Source organism: Trematomus bernacchii, unplaced genomic scaffold (assembly GCF_902827165.1).
Source record: "Trematomus bernacchii unplaced genomic scaffold, fTreBer1.1, whole genome shotgun sequence".
NCBI classification, from domain to species: Eukaryota; Metazoa; Chordata; class Actinopteri; order Perciformes; family Nototheniidae; genus Trematomus; species Trematomus bernacchii.
Window position 1 is genome coordinate 14,499,455 of NW_022987582.1, and position 25,232 is coordinate 14,524,686.

A 25,232-nucleotide genomic window follows, 5' to 3' on the forward strand; every position below is an offset into this window, starting at 1 on the left:
AGATACTGACGTAGTTCTGGACCTCCTCGGTCCCCTGACAGACTGTTTTGAATGTGGGGAAATAGCTGAACTTTGAGCTTCAGCCGAGGTAATTTATCTTCCGAGTTGAGCTGGGTGCCTGTATCAGCAGCTCCTCCGCTAGCTGAGGCTGCTAATTAATCTCCTCGGGGGCCGCAGCAGACATGCTGCTCTCAGGATGATGCATGAGAGGAGCACAGCAGCACAGGTACTACGAGGGCCCCGCCACTTATCCACATCTCTCTTAATACATAGCTTATTCCCTCCTAACTGACATTTGAGACATACCATCATTATATCCCTTCTCTTTCTTTTTCCTTGCTTCTCTCCTTCATTTACCCCATTAGTGCTTTTTCTCTGTCTTTCTTTACAACAATTATATAGCTAGAATTATATCAGCCTAAATTCTCAGATGAGCCGTCTCTGCACTGACCTTAATATGTGAATACACTTTAGGAACAGAGCTTTTGTACCTTTCACATTCTATTAACAAAGCCACTGCTACCATATTACATCACAGCAATACGACCTGTACTGTACAACTGCACACAGACCTCTTGATAATAGTCTCCACATGTAGTGATTGGAAGGATCTTATATTGTGGTGTTGACATCCGTGCTCTTTGAGACAACCTGCACCAGGTTGATAGGTGGACGCCCTCTTTTAAATGTGTTTTTCCACTGCAGCAGTTTCTTTAAATGAGTTGTTCCATCCCACAATTATATTATCATAATGTCTGCGACACTGCAGACTGGCATTTTCTTGTTATATCCTGAGCCATCTGCCATCTCTGTTCAGCTGTCTGGGTTTTCTGGTTATTATACAACAAGACTGCCACCTTACCCACAGAATCATTGATACACACTCACACTGCTAGAAGCATGGAGTATACTTGCTCTCTAAAGGATGTCAAGTAAATGCAAAAAACTGCGTAGTGTTGCAGGTATGAAGCTTCTAAATCGTGTACTTTTAAACCACTACATTTATTTAATACCTTTAGTTACTTTACAGATTTGGATTAATAATCTGATATATAATCAACACTTACATTTGAGTTCCACCTGGAGGAAATCCACAAGCTACCCTGCAGTATAAAAAGTCATTCAAACTAGCTGCACCTTTACCAGCTTTGAGAACACATTAATGCATCAATATTTATAATCAAAACATATGATATATGATTCTGTAATGGGCCAATCGGCATAATGAGTACTCTTTACTTTTGGTACTTTAAGTATATTTTGATGATATTACTTTTGTACTTTTAATTGAGTAACATTTTGAATGCAGGACTCTCACTTGTAACAGAGTATTCCTACACTCTGGTACTTCTACTTTTGCTAGAATACAAGATATGAGTACTTCTCCCACCTCTGTCTGTCTCTATGGTTACTGTACAGTTTGTCTCAGGTTCTGTGCACCTGCAGCAAAGCCTAAACACATTAGGTAAAGACAGTTGTTGTCTGCATTTTGTTATGATGTAAATAAAGCAGCATATTTATCCTTAAATTGAGGTGAAGCTTGTTTTCACGTCTTTCCTGCAAACATAAAATCAATACTTTGATAATTTATGAATTATATGATTCCTTAGTTGTTACTTGATGTCACCACATTTTCTATACCTGCAGGGAGCGCTTTCCATGAAAGGATTGGCAAGATATAGATGGGTGACTTGGTCCATGTGGCTTTCTGTCGTCCATCTTGGTTTAGAGACATGTATCATGCACTTACACTGACTTTCCACTGAGTAGCAGTGTATGGTATGATGCAATAGGGTCCTATGTAGTGGCTGATGGTGCAACTATGCAAATAAAAACAATGCATATACAAGAAAACACCTTTTGAATAGCTGTCCACTGTAGTGACCTCTATGCATGAAAGGGTTAATGTTCATAGAGGCAGAGCTGACAGACACTAAAGATGAGAGAATGCATACTGAGTTTGTTTTGTATCAAAGACAAAGACATATTTTCCCTATATTTCTCTTGATACGTATTTTACTGTGCACAAAAATGAAATATTTTTTGATATTAGAATCACAGATATGTATCAATCGTAAAGGTCCTGTTAGAATCCCTGAGGTCTTTATGTTCATTCTCCAGATGTTATGATGCTGAGCTGCTGGACTAAATGGATTGTTTTCCCACTGCGAGCAGCACACGGTGTGTCGCTTAGCAGACACTGTCCTTTTTTGCAATATCCAAGAAATTAACCAATGTTCTTGTTTTGAAGATGTGTTTCTACAGTATGTTGCGGTTATTATGCTGGAGCATAAATTGGCTGTGATTCAAGAGCTAGTGAACTGATGTTGACCCCGGTTATACATGTACAGAAACACAGCCTGTATAGGAAATGAAGTGGAAACGTGAGTAGAGGTGCAAATCTTTAGTGCTGATTTGGCTACAAATTCATTAACACTTGACATAATTATGATACGCTACTGTTGCTTTTCAAGGGGAAGGGATTTACTATTTTGCAGCTACAACATCCTCTTGACAATGTCGTTATTTGTGCAGCACCATAAATAAACTATTTCCAGCACTGTTTTCTAAAAAAGATTCTGTGCAAAATGCAATTAATTTGATCAGCATGAAGAACATTTCATTAATTTCAAGCACACAGTTTATACGTTAAAGCATACAGAGTTTATACGTTAGATGATACATGTTTGTTGTAATTAGAATATTATGCATCTATCTCTATAAGCTTAGCTTAAAAGCTGTTGATTCATCTTCTAAAGCGTGCCATGCTCCACCAGCTGCTTTGTGTTTGTCTGCCTGCAATGTGGCTCGTGCTCCACAGCCATATGCTTCCATTGCCTCAGTCTGGACACGTGGACACAGTTTAAACACACTTGTATAGTCACGTCCCATATTTCAGGACCTTCTTGCCTCCTAGCTGCACTGGACTAAAAATGAACTTCCTGTATTTTTAGCTTTTTTAACTTCCTCTTGTTATCGTTCTGTCTTTAAACGCTGACAGCAACACTCTGTAGCTGTCAGTCAAAGAGGAAGTCTGATGAGACATGCACTCATAAAAATACTGTGGTCAGTCTAGTCATGGAGCGTGAGCATGATGCTGTTCATGAAAATGGTTCAATATTATTTCCTCTTACAGCGTGAGAAGTAATCATGTCAGGGTTACGTGTATGTGTTGCAATTTTCACACGCAAGAGAAGGTTTTATATATCACACTAGTTTAGTTGTGTCTGTAAGTTATGTGGAATGTCACAGTAGTTTCTATCAGGATGTTTTATATAAGACTTGGCAGTATTTCGATCCTCTTTCTTGTTAGCTTTCCATCTGTTGTACTCTTAGCGTTCGCACCAGTGAATGTAGGGAGACAGTCAGGGGGCAGACTGTTCCTGCTACACCTCCTGCCATTCACCTTGTAAATATGCCTCTCCAAACCTTTTCAGTGGAGGTGTGAAGTCAATGGCAGGACACAGTGTCAGCATGTCTGGGGGTAAACATGCTGTTATATCTTCAAAGAGAAAGTCAACCCAAAATCATGAATACATATGTTCCCTCCCAACTGCAGTGCTATCAATCAATGTAGATTGTTTCGGTGTGAGCTGTTGAGTGTTGGAGATATTGGCTGCGGAGTTGTCTGCTATTTCTCCAATATAATGGAACTAGATGGCACAAGTTTGTTGTGCTCAAAGAGACAAAGATATGTTGGACAAATCCAAGTGCAATGTCCCTTTCTAGGAATGATGACCTGTTAAATCTCCAACATTCACTCACACCAAAACAATCTAGACTGATAAATATTACTCCAGGTAGGAAGAAAAGTACATTTGTTGTGGGGAGGAAGGTGGGTAAGCTGTCCCTTTTAAGCGCTTTTCTTTTTGTCTTGGAGTTTTGAGAAACACATTGTTACTATTTACCTCTGTGCGCAACATGTGACCGCAAAATAGTCTCATTAGCATACTGTATGCTGCTTTCTTTGTACCAAACTCTATACAAACTAAATTAGCAACTAGCTAGTGAAGACATTGGAACGTTTTGCAAGTTGACGTTCTCTGTGTTTCATATGATATCATTCTCTGGAGTTGGTGGCGACCAAACCAGAGGTCAAATAAAAGTTACTCTTGGACCCTGCATTTTCAGGTGGACGCAAAGATGACAATATCATTTTATTGCTGCTCTGTTTCTGCTGGGTGATTAAGGATCTGTTTGTTAACATTCCATCACTTTTTAAGGCCGTACTATGTCTGTAGAGTTTGTCCCACTTTTAGTGGCCAACAGTCTATGAGAGCAGCTCTGCAGTGTTGTCAAGTGATATAATAAAGAAATAATCTCAAATGTAATTTTTTGCAAGTAAATCTTATTCACAATGGTCATCAGGTTTGATCTAGACCCAAGAGAGGAAATTGAACTTCCAGACAGCAGGACTGGCATGCATCAAGGTAGGCAGCAGGGAATGTAAACTGAGAGAGTAGAGAGTGTTTGTGCCTATATTTGCGTATGTACTGGTGCGTGTCCTAGTGTGTGCGGATTTCAGTGTTCAAATATGTGTGTTAGCCTACATCCATGCATGTGAGTGGCAGGGTTAGAGCCCTCCATTAAGCTGTGTTTACAGTGTGTAGGGCCAGAGTCTCTCCCTGACGCTCGGCCTGTCCCTGGATCATCAATCAGAAAGACTTCCGAAAGCTTCCGCCTGTGATCCCTGCCGCCTGCCAGACGGGCCTCACATACAACTTCTGGGATGTTACGCTCTGTTGTTGTTGTAGAAGAACAGGGTTCTTGACATTCCTGCCTCCTGAGGTGGTTGTGTTTTCCAGCAGTGTAGGTTTGTCATAGGATGCAATGAGACTACATATGTTGCAAGACTGCTTTGAGGTTAATCTGAACTATGCTGATGGGAAATCTGAGCGGACCATCATGCCCTAAAATGGAGATCCTTTTTCTTTCTGGCACAGTTGTTTAAAAGGCTCCAGTTTTTATAGGCTTTATTTGTTGATAATGTTACATTTTTTCTGGCAAAGGATAGTTTTTGTGTTGTTGTAATGTGAGGTACTGTATTGACTTTATTTCAGACTCCTTAAACAAACATCCACATACTGTGTTGAAAGGGTTTGCTAAGACAGCAATTAAGCTTTACATATGTTTTACGCTGATTAGCACCAAAACCATTGACTTTATATACCAAGTAGACATAGTCACTGGAATGTCACCCATTGGTTTGTGGACTATGGTCTCGACGATTCTACTTTTACTTTTTGTACGCAACCATCTTGTCTTTTTTAATACTAATGGTTGAGCAAAATACAACACTGAACAAGAGGCCAAACAATTACATTGTATTAACTTGAAACACACAGTGAAAGAGTAAAAGCTGTAATGTGGAAACACAGATAGCACCCAGACTGTGATAGTTACCTGTCAATCAAAAGTTAGCCACGCCCTAAAGTGTACAATGCTTTATCTTCCATTTTACTCTAAATTGGACCATAAATAGACACATTTACATCAGGCTCTTATTAAAAGTACCAATAACAGTTGAGAGCATAAACTCTTCAGGAAAATGCTTACTGGATATAAACACACAACATTTCTTCGTAGACTTCCATACAATTGGGCTTCTTCTTGCAACCAATAGGATTGGATAGAATGCATGTTTAAAACACTTGCACATTGGCGTCACCTATTTGACCCAGAGGTTGTCTCTTGAACTAAACACAAAGGTAGGCTGAGGAGGATGGAAATTAAGTTTGATCAAAAACAAAAGTCCTCTAATATTTGTATGTTGACCAGATAACAATGCTGAAAATGACACAATTCAACCTAAATGTGTGTTTTTTGGGAATCCATCCAGCAGATCAGCCAAGTCATTAGGATTCATTCTTTGGGTTCCATGTATATCGAATTGAGTAGCAGTCCTTTTAATAGTCGTTAAGTCAAAAATAATAACCAATAATGTCAACCTGCCGATGCTTCGACAAGAGATGTCAGTTAGCTTAAACCTCTAGGGAACCATAACTGTTTGTATAACATCCCAATTATGTTCTACTCAGTAGTTGTCACCACACTGCTAGTATAACTGAAAGTCTTCAAACTACGTGATTCTTTTGAACAGATAACTTCCTACAATGAGCTGTGTTTAAGATTCATTATAATATACACACTATATAGGTTAATGTCACTATCTGAGTTAGCAGGAGGCTTACATAATTTTCTTTGATAAAATAAAGTGACGAATAATCAATTGTTTGTATTCTTACTGTGTATTATTCCAATATTCCCTTCGCTGCAGAAGTGTTTTTGTGTGTACTGACCTAGATGAAACCTGCCAAAGACACAAGGCATTGAGAGGCTTCTTCATGGAAGTAGGTTGCAATGTCTCTTAGGGTGAAACACTCAGCTCCAACTCTACAGGGAGCTCGCTATATTTATGATGGTGCAGAGAAGCACCATAATTGTGCTGTGCCTATTCTGCCAGACGCATATTCAGAACAAAAGCACCACATTTGGTTCTCTGTTAACTTGTCAAAGCGACACACTTTCTCTTCATGTCCTACCAAGCTGCTGTAGAGACAGAAAACAGAGGGGCTGGAGTTTATGTAATGCCATACATTTGCTTTAAGTGTCACCCCTCACACACCATGCCAATAGCTGATTTGTTATTTCAGGGACCACCTGTGAGGAACGTTTTACTCTTAGCACTGTTGTGACCTTGGGTGTCCTCAAGCAGTAGAAATAGACAGAAAAAAGTGTTTAGATAAGTTGGACTCTAATTCAAACAAAGCTGATCTGAGGTTTGAAAGTGTGTTTTGAAAGGGAAATGTTTTGCGAAACAAAATACCCTGAAAAAACTGAAACGTTGACTTTAATTAAATGAATTATGTCAACAGATTTCAGATAACTGTATTAAAGGGGACCTATCATGCAAAATGCACTTTTGTACGTCTTTTATACATGAATATGTGTCCCCGGTGTTCCAGGGAACTCACCAAGTGTCAGAAAACACAACCCTCTCTATTTTCCTCCATACCCAAATCTCTAAAAAAAGGGGCTGCAACGGATCTGATAAAAACTGATCCAGATTTGAACACTGTCCTGACGTCAGGACGGTGGCGCTACGGCTATTGGGCCAACTCCACCAATCAGGAGGAGACAGCCACGGCCATTGCCGTTCGAAAGCGCTGGAGACGCTGTAGTACATATGCCAGGCCAGTAGATGGTGCTGTTCTCACTGAATCAGCCCTTGCAGAGCAGAGCTAAAAAAAAGTGCAAATTGAGCGAAATGAGGCATGGCTAAAATGCATGATCTGTTTGGTATTTTGAAAACAGAAACGTATAAATATACCTTATATAGGTATGGCCCTACAATATATCATTTAAATATACCATGATAGGTCCACTTTAAGTTAGTTGAAAGCAATAATATTAAGTTGAACCTAATATTCTTTAATACATTTTATATTATTGCTTTCAACTAACCTAATACTGTTATCTGAAATCTGTTGACATAATACATTTAATTAAAGTCAGTTTCAGTTTTTTTCAGTGTAGCTGTGTCACAGAGGCTTTAAAAAGAAGATTTGATATTGAATGTGAATACAATAATTCACTTCACACCCTCAGCGACTCTGAAAACAACCAGCGAAAGCTAAATAAATGATCGGCAACACATCGCACTGCTGTGGTCATTTGGTTTTTGGATGAGAGAACAATGAGTTTTGCACGTGAACTCGGAGTGGCCGCCATGTGGCTGAAGCCCTCTCCCAGGGCTGTTTGCACACCTAATGACAGCTTGTTTTCACTGACCTGTGTGGACAACATGGGGAGAAGGAGGGAAAGGGGGGCAGGGGATGAGAGAAAAGGGAAAATAGCAACGATGAAAAGCTCAAACTAAATGTTAAGCAGAAGGACAAAAAAGAGAAAGCAAATGATATAAAAAGAGGTTAACAAATTTGAGGGGAAAAGTACTGGGGTGAGGGGGGGCTCAGTATCTCCGGGTAAAGCTCGTTCACCCGCAGAGCCAGCCGAAGCGCTCTCTGATTGGTGCTGCGCGCTGCAGCTCTCTCCCCTCCCCCCTGAAGAAAGAGGTGCAGTGGGAACGTCAGACCCAGACAGCGCAGGACTCAGCCACTGAAGACACTCATCTCTGAAGCTCTGCATGAGACCTTTCTACAGAGTATTCAGGGACAGACTACATGACAACCTGCTCTCCTACAGCATAGAGGCTTCTGCTACTACACTCAGGAATTTATCAAACACATTGCACTGATTTAAAAAAAAAAAAACATAGCTAAAGAATAGTGCGTTGAATTCAGTGCATTGAGAAGCACTCCGGCCGGTCACCATGGGCAGGCAGGGACACGAGAGCACCGCCGCGGCGCCCGGGATGCGCATCACACGCTCCCAGAGCAAGATGAGCCTGTCTGCATCATTCGAAGCGCTGGCTGTCTATTTCCCCTGCATGAACTCCTTCGATGAGGAGGACGGAGGTAAGACCAGATCTGGGGATAATATCCCAGCATCATCTGCTGCAGGCTGAGGTGGGGGGGGGGGGCAGTGCTGTGTAAACTGAGAGAGAGGAGATGGATTTAGGATTAGCGGGAAGATGCAGAGGTATTGATCGTTGGGAGATTTGGGGTAGATGCAATTAGCTTGGATGAAAGTGAAGTTCAATAAGGATATAATGTAATGCTTGTTTGTGCGACAATATGAGTTCAAAGTTGATTTATATGCCTGCATCTCTTGTGAAATACACAGACTGCTACAGGAAGCAGCATGATTTCATATTCTACTCATGCGAGTCAATATGTTATTCCCCCGTGATATCAAGTCTAGCTATGAATGAAAATGAAATGAATCACTGCTTAGTACCATGTGGGTGGTGGTGTTTATTTAGCTTAAGAACACAACATTACTCTGTGAGTGTTTCTTCACATTTCCTGAGAAGTACTGATGACGCCTGTTAGTGTTTATATTTATGCCTCCCAAGATGCTCTTCTCATGTCCTATTCTAGTTGATTTATTTACAGGGTCCTTTTTTTTTATACCTTCCGTTATCCTCATATTTTTGCCTGATGACACCAGCTGTTTTTAGCCACAGCTTTACACTCACTTGTCCTCACACCTCCACGGTTTGGCTACGAGCTGCTCCACTACTCATTGTCTTTTCCTTTCTTGGCATGGCCAGGATTTGAGGGTCGTGACCTTTTGGTGACGGGCCAGTTTGTCTGACTTTAAGGCCACTGCTGCTCCGTGTTGCCTGATACTTAACAACATTGTTCGGCTGCCCAGTATTTTCAAACAGTGGTGATAATGCTCCAGTCTGTGACACATTTACCTCATCTGCCATTGCTAAAAATGAACTTTTGTGTATTTTTTTATAATATTCCAATTTGCAGAGAGAAACATTTATTAGTTATTATTTCAAAAGATCACCCCTTTATTGATAGTATAGTAATTACAGAAAGGACTGCTTTAGCCGTACCATAAAATCTCATAATTTGTGCAAGGGAGTAAAAAAACGGATTTCCCTCGCTTGAAATGTTTTGATTTGAGTGTTCGTTAATCACATCCGGCAGGCCACTGATTGGTTGAGCTCTTTATGCTCAGGTTGGCCACAGACGTCAGAGACAACCTCTACGGCCTTGTCTCCTATTGTGAAGTGTGAAGAGCAGGAAGAGGAGGCGGAGGCCGGCTCAATAACCCAGATCTCAAGCCTGAAAGGCTTCATGTCTGTTCATGCCTGTGCGAGATAAGACTACTCCTCTGACAAAACAAGGAGGAGAGGAGGAAGAGGGAAGACAGGTGTATTCATGCTTCATTGTTGATTCATACGCCATACACACTGGGAAATGATGTTCATTAAAATGTGGCATAAGGTGATAGCCCATTGTTTGTCACAGCGCACCTGGGGGTTGCCAACAGTGAAGTGACACTAACTATTACTTTATATCTGACCTCTGGGAAATAACAGGATGAACTCATTTTCTATTGGTTTGATTGCAGATATGAAATCTATAATTGGTGCATTAACATTTCATAATGCTTTGGTTATTAGTCTTTGACCATAGCCGTGCACAATTTCATTTGATATGTATTTGTTGTGCAGACATGCCAGCTTAACAGAGCTTAAAATGCAAACTCACTTTTTACTCTTGTCTTCATTTTTGCGCTCCTGAGCATCATTGGTGTATGCTGTGATGACTCGGTGAAGAAACGGGTCTTTCTCCTAATGAAATATCAAATGAAACATAATAGTGAAGTCTAGGTCTGTGTGTGTGTGTGTGTGTGTGTGTGTGTGTGTGTGTGTGTGTGTGTGTGTGTGTGTGTGTGTGTGTGTGTGTGTGTGTGTGTGTGTGTGTGTGTGTACAGTATGTATGTGTGCTGGCAGCCAAGCATGTATTAAGTGGTCCAGCATGTGTGTAGGTGTGTGTAGGTGTGTGTAAGTCCAGCACAGGAACAGGGAGGCAGTGTGGGGAGGAGCCGCAGCAGGGCTAATGTTCCGAGTCAGCTGTCATCTTGGATCAGTTAGGATGGGGGGGGGGGGGGAGCATGGGCTAAGGCTCCCACAAGACCCCCGCAGGCAGTCAGTAGCACAGACCAGAGGGGGGCTGCCGATGTTGTATCTGTAGAGAGGATGAATTAGTGACCTTGTTTGAGTGAAGTGATCCTTCCCAGAATAAGCTACACTAAAGGTATACAGATCTATTTCCATTCAAACAGTTTTGTTTCCCTCTGGAATTAATTTTCTACGAGCAGATGAATGCGGGACAGTTATAATCCGTGTGTGCAACTCGCTGTATGAGTCACAAAATGATGCAGTGTCATGCATTAACACTCTCCATGGCTCTCCCTCCCTCCTCTCTTCCCCCACGTGTGGCCTTCATTGGGCAGAAGCAGGGGGCAAGAAGCTGCGCAGCACCATCCAGAGGAGCACGGAGACGGGCCTGGCGGTGGAGATGAGGAGCAGGATGACTCGGCAGGCCAGCCGGGAGTCCACAGACGGCAGCATGAACAGCTACAGCTCCGAGGGAAAGTAAGGACACGCTTATTCTGAGGTCGCTCCAAAAGCTCCTTCTTATTTCACTGAGAGCATTAGTACATACACAAAATTCCAAACTCTTCCTTACAGCCGCTGCACCCCGACAGATTTGTCTTATATTAATGAAACTGTGTCTTTCATCTCCATGTTTGTGTCTTCTCTGTTTCAGTCTCATCTTCCCCGGTGTGAGGCTCTCCTCAGAAGCCCAGTTCAGCGACTTCCTGGATGGTCTCGGCCCCGCCCAGCTGGTTGGACGACAGACGTTGGCTACTCCCCCCATGGGTGAGAACAGCCACCTTTGTAGTCATTCATTGTATACAGTACCTTGGTTATTCACAGAATGCCTCTTTGCACTAAGAAGTGAACACGTTGATGAGGGAAAGTTAATAATCTTGTTAGTCATGCATTATTTTATGATGTATTTATGTTTTCCTTAGTGACAATGCACATTATCAACATCACTGTAAAAGTGCCATTGCTAGCCAAAAGGCTAAGTTTCAACTGTTGTCCCTCGGCCTGATGTTACAATTGGCCATTCAAAGAATATTGAATGAAAACAGAACAGGAAAAAGCCAAACATGAACAGTTGAACAAGAACTCATGCAGTAAGACAATTAACATGCAGCTGACTAATACAAAACATTGGGTACAAACAGTTAAATATGACGACATTAAATTGCATTACAGAACACAAAGCAAAGCAGACAATCAGAGAGCATGCATATCTCCTTTAAAATACCTATACCATACTAACTTATATATACTGTCTGTATATGGTGTGAAATATGAGGTTATTATAGTGCTTGAAGTCAAAATCTGTCAACGCTGTTATCCAGGTGACATCCAGATTGGTATGGTGGACAAGAAGGGAGCGCTGGAGGTGGAGGTCATCAGAGCCCGTGGCCTTGTGGGAAAACCAGGTTCCAAGGCACTGCCAGGTAACTGAAGCTCTCACTCTGTCATATCACAGGGAGGCGTGTGGCGTAGTGGGTTAGTGCGTTGGTGTTCGGATCAGGGGGGTGCAGGTTCAAACCCCACTGCAGTCAGCATGTCGTTGTGTCCCTGGGCAAAACACTTCACCTCAAATTGCTCCTGTGGGGATTGTCCACAGTATTGAGTATGTAAGTCGCTTTGGATAAAAGCATCTAACAAGTAACATGTAATGTAATCACACTAATATCATAAATTCAACTTAAAAGCCCTAAAATCATATTTCTTTAGTGCTTTGGGGTAAGAATACGAGATGATGCATATTGTAACATATTCCCCCTCTCCTCTCTTCTCAGCACCATATGTAAAGGTCTACCTTTTGGAAAACGGAGTCTGCATAGCCAAAAAGAAAACAAAAGTAGCAAGAAAAACCTTGGATCCTCTTTACCAGCAGCAACTGCCGTTTGAGGAGAGTCCAGTAGGAAAGGTCTTACAGGTGAGGAACCGGAAACGAAACAATATCATTCCTCACTGTTTCACTGCGAACGTCCTTCTGATTCATTATTTCCTCTTTCTCTGCAGATCATCGTTTGGGGCGACTATGGACGCATGGACCATAAATCCTTCATGGGAGCAGTTCAGATACTGTTAGATGAGCTGGACCTGTCCAACATGGTGATTGGCTGGTTTAAGCTCTTCCCCCCTTCCTCACTGGTGGACCCTACTCTGGCCCCACTGACAAGAAGAGCTTCCCAATCGTCACTGGACAGTTTCTCTCGATCATAGCAGCGTGCAGAATGATAGCGTTGTTGTAGCAGCCAGTGTTGCGATTACAGGGTCACGCCCCCGGTTACACTGCATGCTTGATGTTGTGTCTTCTGAGCCTGTTTCCAGGGGTGCAAAAAACGTGATCCTGTGTTTTGAGCAAAAACGTTGCGCACATTGTGCACGAGGCGAAGCGCGTCGCAAGCGCCTGGCGGCCGGGATGCCGGGTGTTGTTGTTGTTGTTTGGAGGAAGCTGGAATGAACTCCTTAGCACGAGGAATCCGTCAGTTCCAGGTTTTCATCCAATTCGAAGCCATGGGGGTCAGCACTGGGAACCGCTAAACGAGTTCTACAGAAGCCCTTTTTCGAATGAAAATAAATGTTTTCTTTTCTTTTTTTTTGGTTTCCTTTTTTTATTAGTTTTTTTAGTTTTTTTATGTCGATGTACTTGTATCTGAAGGGGGTGACAGTGTTTCTAACCAGATGCTTGGTCACGCCACGCCAACAGACCTAGCTGTGTAGATGGAGTTTTGGAGACCATCACTTTGGGTGAGGTGTGTCCCAGCTTGTGTCCACACTCCCCCAAAACCCCAAAAGAAATACCCTGGTTACTCTAGGTTTACGTACTGAATCAACCCGTACTGGTAAATGAATCAGAGGCAATATTGAAGTGGCTACCATCAACACTCCAGAGCAAACAGAAACCCCATGAAAAGATGTACAATCTACCATCATTCTTTCTCTGTTGATATATTGTATGAAAATAAATGAGAAAAATATATTTTTTTCCCTTTTTAGTTCATTTGCATGGACACAAATTTAGCTGAATTAAAAAAATAAAAAATAAAATTATTTTCTTGAGGCTGCAACTTGCAAAAAAGAAGAAGAAAAATAAAACAGATCAGCCATTTTCAACAATTTATATTATTTTTAAAGATAAATGTCACTAGTGCATGGTTTTCAAGGGGAGTGAATGCAACATCGTGATAAAAAAAAGGCATTGTTTATCATTCTTTAGACCATTCATGAGTCTGTGTTTAGCAGACATGCAGATAAGGGAAACTTAAAGGAAACTTTTGGAGCTATTTAACAGAAAATGTTTATGTGACAAAAAGTGATAATGAAAATAAATGTAAATTATTTATTTCATTGTAAAAGGCTCATGCCTTATAAAGATAAACATTATGTGCAAATTGTACATGTTTCTCTTTTTCTTCCTTGTCCCAGGGTACTTCTCATTGTACTACTCATTGCTACCATTGTTCAGTCCCCTGACATTGTCCAGATTTGAGGACTGTTTCAGTATGTATTTTATTTTGGATTTGATTTGTTTAACAAGCATGTTGAAAAGGATTTTCTGCAACATGGCTTGGGCACACCTTACAGTAACTCAGCATGTTTTGATAAAGATGATATTTGGAATTTTTGCAGTTTCTTGTACAGTGCATGTCAACTTCATTACTTTTCTCCCTCACCTTTAAATTGAACTCTACAGCAAATTAGTTCTTGGTCTTCTGCGGCCATTTATTGAAGTTTTAACAAAAGACATTCCACCCCCAAGGTCATGTTTTCTTTCAGGTTTTTGAGAAAAAATAAGTGACAAGGAAAATATTTTATATTTAATGGAGGTTGACGAAACAGTTGTGATTGCAAGTGTATTTTATTTCAGTATTGTTGACGAACATGCAAAAATAATCTGTATTGGTACAGCGAGAGGTCTATACCTAATCAAGAGGCAGCAAACATGCGAGAGATGTGTGTGTCGCTGTGGTTCAAGTCCACAGGCACTGTTTGTGAAGATGAGCTAATCACAAGTTCAAATAACAAGGGATATTGCCACAGAAAATGTTTTTTCTTGTTTTAATGAAAATGAAATTAATTTACTATATTTTTGTTAGTTTTATTTAAAAGCCAAGACCAGTTTATTTTTTATTTTCTATTTTTAGTAATTATAAATACTTCTCATGTCTGGGAAGTATATGAATCTTATAGTTGCAGTATGTCTGAATGAAATTGAACTGAGGCATTATTCCTTTTCCACATGACGATAATGCGTTTTAATGTCCAAGAAAACCTTGTGGCTGGAACAAGCTACAGTATATATTTTCATTTTGATTTTCATTGTACATACCTTTAGATGTCAGAATTTGAATAAACAAGCTACCATGAATAGATGATAGACTCTTTTGGAACAGGAAGAATGCCTCACGTGATGACAAAGACATATGTTATTTATCCTTTTGAATGCCTTTTCATTTTCTCTTTTTGGTGCAATGTGTTAATGCCAAGGCTATGTCTTGGTTAAGTATGGTTGAGTACAGAGATTTATGTAAGTTATTTTTCAAATAAAAAATAAAAAAATTGATATTACACTGATGCAAAGAGTTGGGTGATGATACGATTAACACACACGCATGTACAATCACGATCCATACTGAATGTTATTCTCTAGTAGCATATTGCTCAAGCTCCCAAAACCCTGAATCCTACAATTCCCATAATGCATCCTCAAAATCAACTCCATAGCCCCCTTTATCAAGCAGGGCTTATGTTATACATTTGGAGACCCTGATGAAATATGAAGATGATATTCTCTGACAACACATGGTATGGTATGGTTTAAAGCACCAGTATCAGATAAAAGTTATTTTAATGTAACGTTTGAAAGAAATGGATACAGGACCTTTATTCTGTAACATTATATAATGCCTTTATAAAAAGGCAAACTGGGTTAAAGGTAGGGTAGGTAAGTTTGAGAAACCGGCTCGAGATACACTTTTTGTTATATTCCATGGAATGCTCTTAACATCCCGATAGCAATGAATATCTTAAGTGCTTTGACAAAAAATCCATAAAAAAATGTCATCTGTGGAAGCCGTTGTACTGTAAAAAGCACGACCAATCATTTTAGCCGGCCCGGCTAAAATAACTGGATGGCCTACCTGCCTGTCAGCCTTTCATCTGTGCACAAACTTATCTCGTGCCCTCATTGGTCATGTGCACGTTCGTGTGTGTTGGAGGAGGGGCTCTGTAAGGAAGTGGGAGATTTTTTCCGGCTGTATATTTTCAAATTCTAGCGCACTCGAGCTGGTTTCTCCAAAATTACCTACCCCACCTTTAAGGCTTACCTGACATTTTTAGGACTTATTTACCATACTATTTTCTAATAGAAAGTGAGCTACCTGGTTTACAAGTTAGACTAGCTGAACTCCAAACAATATGAGCCCGTCATGCTGCTAAGCTAGTTAGCTTGTCCACTGTGCTGGGCAATTCAGGCCAAGCACACAAATTGATTTAAATTGTTTTGCCTTTTATCGATTAGGCTTAACAAATGACTATTTAGTTGCTTATAAAAATGATGTTTGTAAGGTTTCACCTAATACTTAGGGGTATTTATGTGTTGGCCCAGAAAAAAGTTATACGTTTTATCTGACTTTTTAGGATCAACTGATTTTGTGATTAATCCTAAATAAGATTATGTTTCCAAAAATGTTTTATAAAATTGTATCAGTTCAGTTCAGTAAAATAATGTTTCAATACATTTTTTTACAACTACTATATGACAAAAATGGTCAACATATCAAGGCCAAGAGTCTACAGCCATGCTACAGACTCAAGGCTTTTCAGACTGTTCACAAGCACCTTTTCAGGGCTGAGCTGACGTCATAACCCGGCAACATCTAGTTATTATATATTCCGTTAAAAGTTCTCAATTCCTTGAAAGCAGCTATCTTTTAACCTTGATCAATATAGTAACACTATAATATATATTATATATACTATAGTTTAGTGATGACAATATTACCTCATTTTACAAATCCTAATCCTAACGACTCCTAATTGCGACTTTCACCTCCCCTTTCCAAAATGTTCTGTAGAGCTTTTATTAGACTTACTGTAATTGGAATTTCCATAAAGTAATCGGAAAGTACACAAAATGAAAGAGCACATTAAGTTTCACACGCTCACACACAATGTGGTCTTGTATGAGGTCTCTGTTTGCTTCTGCTTTTGGTTAAAAAATAGGGATGACTGGATAATGACAAATGACAAATGAGGGTAGAGGAGGCCGAAGACTTCCTGTTTTAGCCGTATTTAAGGAGACTGCAGGACACATGCACGAGAATAGATGTCTAGCTCTACACAACAGGTTTGCACTTTGAGATTTTAATACATTTTTGCATTCAATCTTAGCTCAGGATGCTAATCTCATGGAAACAGACCCTCAAGGAGAGCGGTTATCTGGCTGTGGATGTTTTCACAACCGGTGAAAGGGATGGCTTGCAAAGAACGCTCCTCCTGCTCTTCACCTGTAGCGTCTCCAGCCTCCTGCTCAGCTTGCTGCTCTTCCTATACCTCCTCCTCACGCTGAACTATGATCTAGCTGTGTCTGGAGGGATCTCTTGCTGCTTCGGGACCCTCCTGACAGTTGCCCTCTTCCTATCAAAGAGGGTACGTTGCTTAGGGACTCTTTTTGTGATCTCTATTTTCATGAAGAAGAGCCGGAACCTTCTCCTCACCGCCGGCACCAGTTTAGTGCTGCTAAGAAACATTCGCAACACCTTAGAGAACACCACAAGTCTGGTCCGGAGTATGATCTGCAACCTGCAGGCCAAGAAAGCAGCCGTCATTGCTCCGTTTAGCAAATATGTGAAGATGCTAAAGTGGCTAGGAAACATGCTAAAGGGGGTTACAGACTTAGGGGTGTTAAACCTTGACCCCCAACTCAAGGTTTCCCCCAGACTGGAATCAGAAAAGTTCCAGGTGACGCTCGGTGAGGCGGAGCAGAAGCTGAACGCTACAGTGAAATATGTGAAGTCCATTATGAACACAGTCTCCTCTGTGAGCGAGAAGATGTTCCCCGCCCTCAGCTTCCTCGTGCTCATGATGTTTATAGCCCTGCAAATAAAAAGATACCGCAGTGACATGAAATACCAAAACAGGTTCGTGAGCCGGAGGTTTGTCGCTTTTGACGAGCAGCAGAAGGCGGAAGGGAAGCCCCACGTCCTCCCCCTCACCGCTGAGGAAGAGGAGCTGTACACCCCCCTCCCCTCGGCCCGTCCCACCACCAGAGAGGGGAAAGCCATGCTGAAGTTTGGAGTTCCGGTCGCCTCCCATCTTGCAGCTTGGGTCATATTTATAACCGTGGATGCCTTATTGTACCTCTTTGTCGACATTGTAACAAAAAAGCTATCCGAACTGGAGCCGTTCCATATCCCGCTGATAGTGAGCATCAAAGTGAGTATTTTTGTTAAAGGGGCCTAATTATGCTCCTTTTCAGGTTCATATTTGTATGTTGTTCCTCTCCAGTGACATGTCTTCATGCTTTAATGTTCAAAAAGCTCTTTATTTTTCTCATACTGCCTGTGCTGCAGCACCTCTTTTCACCCTCTGTCTGAAACCAGAGCTCAGTCTGCTCTGATTGGTTAGCTGGTCGGCTCTGTTGTGATTGGTCAACAGCTTAGAGATGTCCCAGCCCTTAGCCTATCACATACAATATGTTGGAACGCTAGCCAATAGATGAGAGTATGCATACTTTCTGCCTAAATTACATGTGATTGCCGAAAACTTCAGAATCTGTATTTACCGCCAAATGACAGCGAATGTTTTCCCCCAAAAGTGGGCGGGGCCGTAATTTCACCCGGAAGTGATGTGTTACTCTCATCTATAGAAGTGTGAGTGTTACATAGTGATGTGTTCCAGAAGTAAACAAAGGAGTCCAATGGAAATGCAGACCATGTACATGCACAGAAACATATATAACACACTACAGGAAAGGAAAAAAACCCAAAAGCACAATAGGGCCCATTTAACCTCTTAAGCACGGCGGTCCCCCCATTGGACCCCTCCCACCGTTTTTCTTTCGAGATAATGTCTCAGGGCTTCTTAACATTAATGAAACTATTAATGTGTAGCACCAGATTAACGGGAAGAATCTCAGCTAACTGAAGATATGAACCATTTTTACCAAAACAAAACACAAATCTCATAAGAAGCGTCTAAATGACCCCTGAGCGAAAATATTCTAACGCACTGCGGCACACAATTCAAGATAAAGATACCCTTATTACTTATCGTAGCTGCACATACAATATAGCCGATTAAAGCTGAGACTCCACTGATTATTTAGGTATAGTATCATCACTGAGCGATCCGATCTTGCGACAGGGGAAGCAAACACAGACATCACAACACGTACCTTTACGGAGCATTTACGGCAGATCGTCTCACCGTAGCTGTCATTAGGTCAAAAGACGTGTTCAATGGCATTAAAACGAAAAAGAAAAATGCTACAACTGTTGATCCATAGGTTGATAATGTACCTGTGCCTTTGAAAAAATTATTTATAATCCATAATTCCATTTTTATGTAAAAATCGGAGCGGAAAAGTTAGCTGATGGTAGCCACCAGAGTGTATGCAGCTTCCGGTTTTGGTAACGCGTCACTCTCACTCCTTATTTGTTAACGTTTTGGTGTGTATATAACTTTCCCTCGATTCCATTGGCTCTAGCGGTTATAAAGAGATTTCATTCATCAAAATCGAGCAAGGGGGGCCAGAGATAGGTCAAATCCACCCAAATGACCCCAGAAGTGGGGTTTTTTGCTAAATCTCTCTAAAAATGTCAAATTTCACTTGTTTTGCATCAATCTTGATACAGGGTACTTATTATATGTTGTACTTTGGATTCCTAAAGCTTTTAGTCTACTAACCCATCATCCAAGGCCTGAGCCTGTTTTTCAGGTCTCAGGCTCGAAAATGACATTCCCAGAACAAATGACCATATCTTCCCTTCTAAAAGGGTTAAATTAATAATGTTTATTCTCAAAGTAATGATAAACCTGTGAGTTGGATGTAGAAAAGTCAGAATCAATATAGATGTTTTTTATTTTAAAGAAAATTCAGATTTTACATAGTAAAAAACTGTAAATTATAGTGTCCGTCCAAAAATTCTTTTTTACTTATAGTGAAAACTACCCTTGGATGATGGGTTAGTAGACTAAAAGCTTTAGGAATCCAAAGTACAACATATAATAAGTACCCTGTATCAAGATTGATGTAAAACAAGTGAAATTTGACCCTTTTAGAGAGATTTAGCCAAAAAAACCCACTTCTGGGGTCATTTGGGTGGATTTGACCTATCTCTGGCCCCCCTTGCTCGATTTTGATGAATGAAATCTCTTTATAACTGCTAGAGCCAATGGAATCGAGGGAAAGTTATATACACACCAAAACGTTAACAAATAAGGAGTGAGAGTGACGCGTTACCAAAACCGGAAGCTGCATACACTCTGGTGGCTACCATTAGCAGCTAACTTTTCCGCTCCGATTTTTACATAAAAAATTGAATTATGGATTATAAATAATTTCTTCAAAGGCACAGGTACATTATCAACCTATGGATCAACAGTTGCAGCATTATTTTTTTTCGTTTTAATGCCATTGAACACGTCTTTTGACCTAATTGACAGCTACGGTGAGACGATCTGCCGTAAAAGCTCCGTAAAGGTACGTGTTGTGATGTCTGTGTTTTCTTCCCCTGTCGCAAGTTCGGATCGCACAGTGATGATACTATACCTAAATAATCAGTGGAGTCTCAGCTTTAATCGGCTATATTGTATGTGCAGCTACGATAAGTAATAAGGTTATCTTTATCTTGAATTGTGTGCCGCAGTGCGTTAGAATGTTTTCGCTCAGGGGTCATTCAGACGCTTCTTATGAGACTTGTGTTTTGTTTTGGTAAAAATTATTCATATCTTCAGTTAGCTGAGATTCTTCCCGTTAATCTGGTGCTACACATTAATAGTTTCATAAATGTTAAGAAGCCCTGAGACATTATCTCGAAAAAAAAACGGTGGGAGGGGTCCAATGGGGGGACCGCCGTGCTTAAGAGGTTAAAGACCTTCTGATTTGCAGTATACAGAGTATTTATTATTCATGTATCTTTTCAGGGGATTGCAACTTTAATAGGCATACCACTTAGCGAGGAAAACCATCAAGAAGACTTTTCCTACTCTGTGACCCTGTTTGAGAAGACGTGCCTCCCTAAACCCAAGCTGCTGCTCTATAACTCTATCGTTCCTCTGGCGGCCATCTTGCTCCTCCTGCTCCTCATGGCTCTGATTGCTGCCAAAGCCTCACAGATCAGGATCATGGTGTGTGAGCGATTCTTCAGCAACGCAGCGGAGATGAGGGTGGAGTACCTGCATGCCAAAATCCTGAGGAAGAGATTAAAAAAGAGAAAGGAGAAAAACAACTCTGGCTACACATCACTGTATCTAAAGGTATGCTTTACTGTTTTTCTTTGTGTACAGAAGCCCAGAGAGGCCAAAAGAATGGAGAAAAAAGTTAACAAAAAAAGATTGCCAAAAAATATGTTCCCATCAGTCTAAAGAGGTTGTAATAATGAAGGTAGGTAAAACTTTTTTTTGTCAGGATGATTTGGCCCTAATTTGTTTTTCAGCCTCAAGAGGATGAAGTGCACCTCTACCTCGTCTTCTAAATAAGTCTAAAAGCAATCTTGTTTCCTGGTTAAGACACAATATAAGTACCTTGGGTATAGAGTGCATGATAACATTAAAGCAGGAATAATGAATGCTTTTAGTATTTAGAATGTGTGGTAGTTGATACACTTTAGCCATCATAATGAAAACACATCACACGCTAAAACACAGATGAAAAAATTATCTACATTTGATTTATTTCCCTGATTTTTTCCCACTATTTCTTAAACAATATAAATAATTAAGACCAAATTTGAAAAGTAATTAAACATCTCTTAAACGCATGTTTTATTCTCTTTTCAGCCACAGTTCTGGTGCCCACTGCTCTTCAGACCCAAAGAGCATGTACAAACTATCGCGTGAGGAAGTAATGATGGACTTTCATGTTCTATGAATTAGAAAGCATACAAAACATTTAAGAAACTCTCCTGATGAGGACAACTTTGAACATCGGTCTCTGTGCCTCACAGATCCTGTTGTGGGGATCACTTTTTAATTCAACTTCTACCTCTGGCAAAACTTCCTCCTCCTCATTGCACAACTCTCAGAGTGCCTCTCTGGAGGAAAAGACTGTCATGTATCTGCAGCAGTTAGTGTTTAGACACTACAACTGCTGCAAATTGTTGTGTCTCGTCAAATGTGTTAGTTATGTTTATGTATTATGTCTGTCATTTTCATGTTTTTTCCCGCCATCATCAGTGTCTGCCCCGCCCCTGATTGTTTCCACCTGTTCCCACTCACCTCATGTTTAAATAGTCCTGTCTCTCCCCTGTCCTGTGTCAGTTCATCTTGTTTGTTTCCCCGAATGGTCGTGCCAAGCCTCAGCTCAGAAAGGATCGCTTTCACTCATGTCAGGTTTTGTTATTTTGTAGGCTTAAGTTTTTCTTAAGTTCTCTTTTTGTTATGCTTAGTTCTTTCCTCCTTGTGAGCGCTTTTTGTTTATTCCAGTACCTACTCTGTTAAGAGGGATTACCTGATCTTTGGAATTAAAATTACATTTTGTTACATTCAAGACTTTGTCTCTGGGTTGTGCATTTGGGTTCATCAGTTTGTGTCGAGGTCCTGACAGAACGAACTGACCAAAAATGGACCCAGCCGACCCAAAAGCGCTCCAGACTGCATTGTCGGCCCAAGGCAGCCTAATTCACCAGCATCAAGAGCAGCTAACAGCTATTGGGCACGGAGTAAGAGGTTTGTCGGACCGCCAGGAGGGTTTTCAGACCGCCGTAACCGCACAGGTCAATCAGCTGGCGACACAGCTTCAACAAATCCTCACCCGTCTAGAGACTCCAAATGTGCCAACGGCGCCACCTCACGTCGATCCTGCAGCCGGCCAGGCCGAGGTTCGCTGAGCATTTGTTCCATTTCGGTTGGCATCACCAGAGAGGTTTTCCGGGGAGTATGGAAACTGCAGAACGTTCCTGGTCCAGTGTGATTTACATTACAATACAAACACAATCCAGCAGCGTTTGTTTCCGAGGAAGCCAAGATCGCCTTCTTGGTCTCCCACCTCACCGGCAGAGCCGCGGCATGGGCCACGGCTGAATGGGCTCGAGACTCTCCCATATGCAGGTCGTATTCCGCTTTTTACGACACAATGAGCCGGGTGTTCGATCAGACTTCAACCTCCAGGGAGGCCACCCGGACTCTTATGCAGATAAAACAGCACTCCTACCCTGTCATAGATTACCCCATAGAATTTCGGACCGCAGCCTCGGACAGTGGCTGGAACACTCCCGCGTTGATAAACGCGTTTATGAACGGACTGTCAGATCTCATAAAGGATTGCCTGGCTCCGTTGGAATTGCCTCAAGACCTGGAAACATTCATTTCCATGGCCACTCGAGTGGATAATCGCCTCAGAGAGAGGGAGAGAGAGAGGCGTCGTGCCAAACCTAGACCTCCAAGCCACCAGGGGCGTTTTCCTGGGAATTCTTCTTCACGGATTCCGCCGGTTTCTGCAACTCCAGGAACAGCGCCTCCACAAGCACGGAAGGAACCCATGCAGCTGGGAAGGACCAGGATTTCCCCAGAGGAAAGACAGCGCCGACTACAGGAGGGAAGCTGTTTTACTGTGGACGGGAAAAGGACAAGCTCACCGGCTATGAGGAGGGCGCTGGTGAGCAAATTCCCCTTGAAATACCCTCCACGCACACCTACTCAGGTAACACTCATAGTTAATAACCAAGAACACGCACTAGGGGCACTGATTGACTCTGGGGCCGACGAGAGTCTTATAGATTGGGAGCTAGCCAAACTACTTAACCTTAAGGCTATTCCTTTGGCCCACCCCATCAATGCCAGCGCATTAGACGGCAGACGAATGTGTCAAGTCACAGATCAGACCGAGCCCGTTCAGGTAGTTATTCAGAATCATTCAGAAATGTTACAATTTCATTTATTTAATTCCCCTCAGCACTCACTTGTATTAGGATTCCCCTGGTTAAAAAAACACAATCCACACATTGATTGGTGCTCAGGACAAGTTAAGGGATGGGGAGGGGAATGTGAGCAAAATTGTAGTGTTCCTAACTCGCCTTGCCCTGCTATAACGCACACCCCGGCGATCAGACTTCACCCAGTCATCATGTCCGGTAAAGACTCAGAGACTACACCAGTTAATGGTTATGATGAGTATCCTGAATTGTCTAAGATCCCTGATTGTTAACACGATCTGAGAGAAGTTTTTAACAAAACCAAGGCTCTGTCACTACCTCCACATCGCCCTTTTGATTGTGATATCGATATGCTACCCGGCGCACCCATTCCTAAGGGACGCCTTTATTCCTCATATAAAATTGTGCCTCAGAAATACTTATTTACATTAATCGTGACCAAACCGTTTGAGACCCACTGAGATAACTTAGACTAAAGTTAACTATCTAAACACTGAGAGAGTCCTTTACCTCACTGAGCTGAGGTTATGTGAGACTTTCAGTCTGACAGGAGAGAGTTCTCCCTCCACCTTGTTGTTGAAAAATCTCCTTATATCCGTTAGCTTAGCTAGCACCAGATGCTAACCACAACGATCTCCGGTACCGGTGCGCGCTCTCTCTCTCGCTCGTGCACACACACACAAAATGGCTCGTGCCACACACACAGAGCAGAGCTTGAATGAAACACAGAGACCCAGAAGTAGGCTACTTGTACTGTACTGTAGCATATTATTTTCGAATCAATCCTTTTTCAAATTATGAATTTCACACAAAAAAAGACACATACATTTCTTGGAGGTGCCTAGGGGGTGCTATGGCTATCCTGGGGGTGCTACAGCAGCCACTGCTAAGATATATGTATATGTGTATATCTTAGCTTGACAGATGTCATGTACTCACATTTTTACAATAATCTGATTTTGTGTACGTTTTAAATATTCATTGAAGGAGAGTCTTTCACATTTGAATGTTTATTTAAAACATGTATTAGTTGCTATACTGTAGACATGTACATATGTATAATTAAAGTTAAAGGTTTAAAGTCAAATGATATAAAGTTATTGGGTAGAGCCAAGTAACAAGGTGGATGCAATCAGGTAATTAGGACAGAGCCTCTGTTTTTAGATGGAGTTTGTGACCATGGTGTAGGCCTGACGTCTAAAATAAATGATCAAATCTTATCTGTTAAGATGAATGTTTTATTTAAAAGGTTTATTTTTTATTTTTTAAGGAGGCACCCCAGAGCCAAGGGCAGGCCGAGCAGACCGCCTCCTCCCGCCGAAGGCAGGATCAAACTCTCGGTCCGGCAGCTTCCCCGGTGATGGGCTCCGTGTAACAAATCCCCTCAGTCCGTGCCCAGGTACTCCCCGTTCTGCCCTATCTGCACCACGGTGATGCTGCTGTCATCGCGCACGTCTCCTCCGGTGGTGCCCTCGGCTCCCTCCGCCGCCACACTGCCCAGCACACTGGAGATCACTATTGATTGATTGATTGAATTGATTGAAAAGTTTATTAACAGCTTGTATATTGGGTACAGTACAGTACAGCTCAAAACATACAATTGTTAAGGGGAT

General features: G+C 41.5%; 2 protein-coding genes across 4 annotated transcripts in view; both read left to right on the top strand.

Annotated features, from left to right (window-relative positions):
- LOC117480590 (regulating synaptic membrane exocytosis protein 4-like) overlaps positions 1-15,098 on the top strand; it is a 102,734-nt gene extending 87,636 nt beyond the window's left edge. The window contains exons 1-6 of one of the 3 annotated variants that reach the window (XM_034127954.1): positions 8,131-8,474; positions 10,879-11,020; positions 11,196-11,308; positions 11,863-11,964; positions 12,313-12,452; positions 12,539-15,098. In XM_034127954.1, the coding sequence (XP_033983845.1) occupies positions 8,330-8,474; positions 10,879-11,020; positions 11,196-11,308; positions 11,863-11,964; positions 12,313-12,452; positions 12,539-12,742 (846 nt within the window). In that variant the 5' untranslated portion in view covers positions 8,131-8,329 and the 3' untranslated portion in view covers positions 12,743-15,098. Of the gene's footprint in view, positions 1-8,130; positions 8,475-10,878; positions 11,021-11,195; positions 11,309-11,862; positions 11,965-12,312; positions 12,453-12,538 lie in introns of those variants that run through there. The other 2 variants (XM_034127955.1, XM_034127953.1) reach the window with 2 other exon arrangements.
- A 1,823-nt stretch (positions 15,099-16,921) lies between these two features.
- On the top strand, positions 16,922-21,813 carry LOC117480545 (dendritic cell-specific transmembrane protein). Its single transcript, XM_034127883.1, has 3 exons — positions 16,922-17,959; positions 20,672-21,004; positions 21,527-21,813. The coding sequence occupies exons 1-3, from the start codon at positions 16,922-16,924 to the stop codon at positions 21,584-21,586; spliced, it is 1,431 nt and encodes a 476-aa protein (XP_033983774.1). The 3' UTR covers positions 21,587-21,813.
- Positions 21,814-25,232: the final 3,419 nt, after the last annotated feature.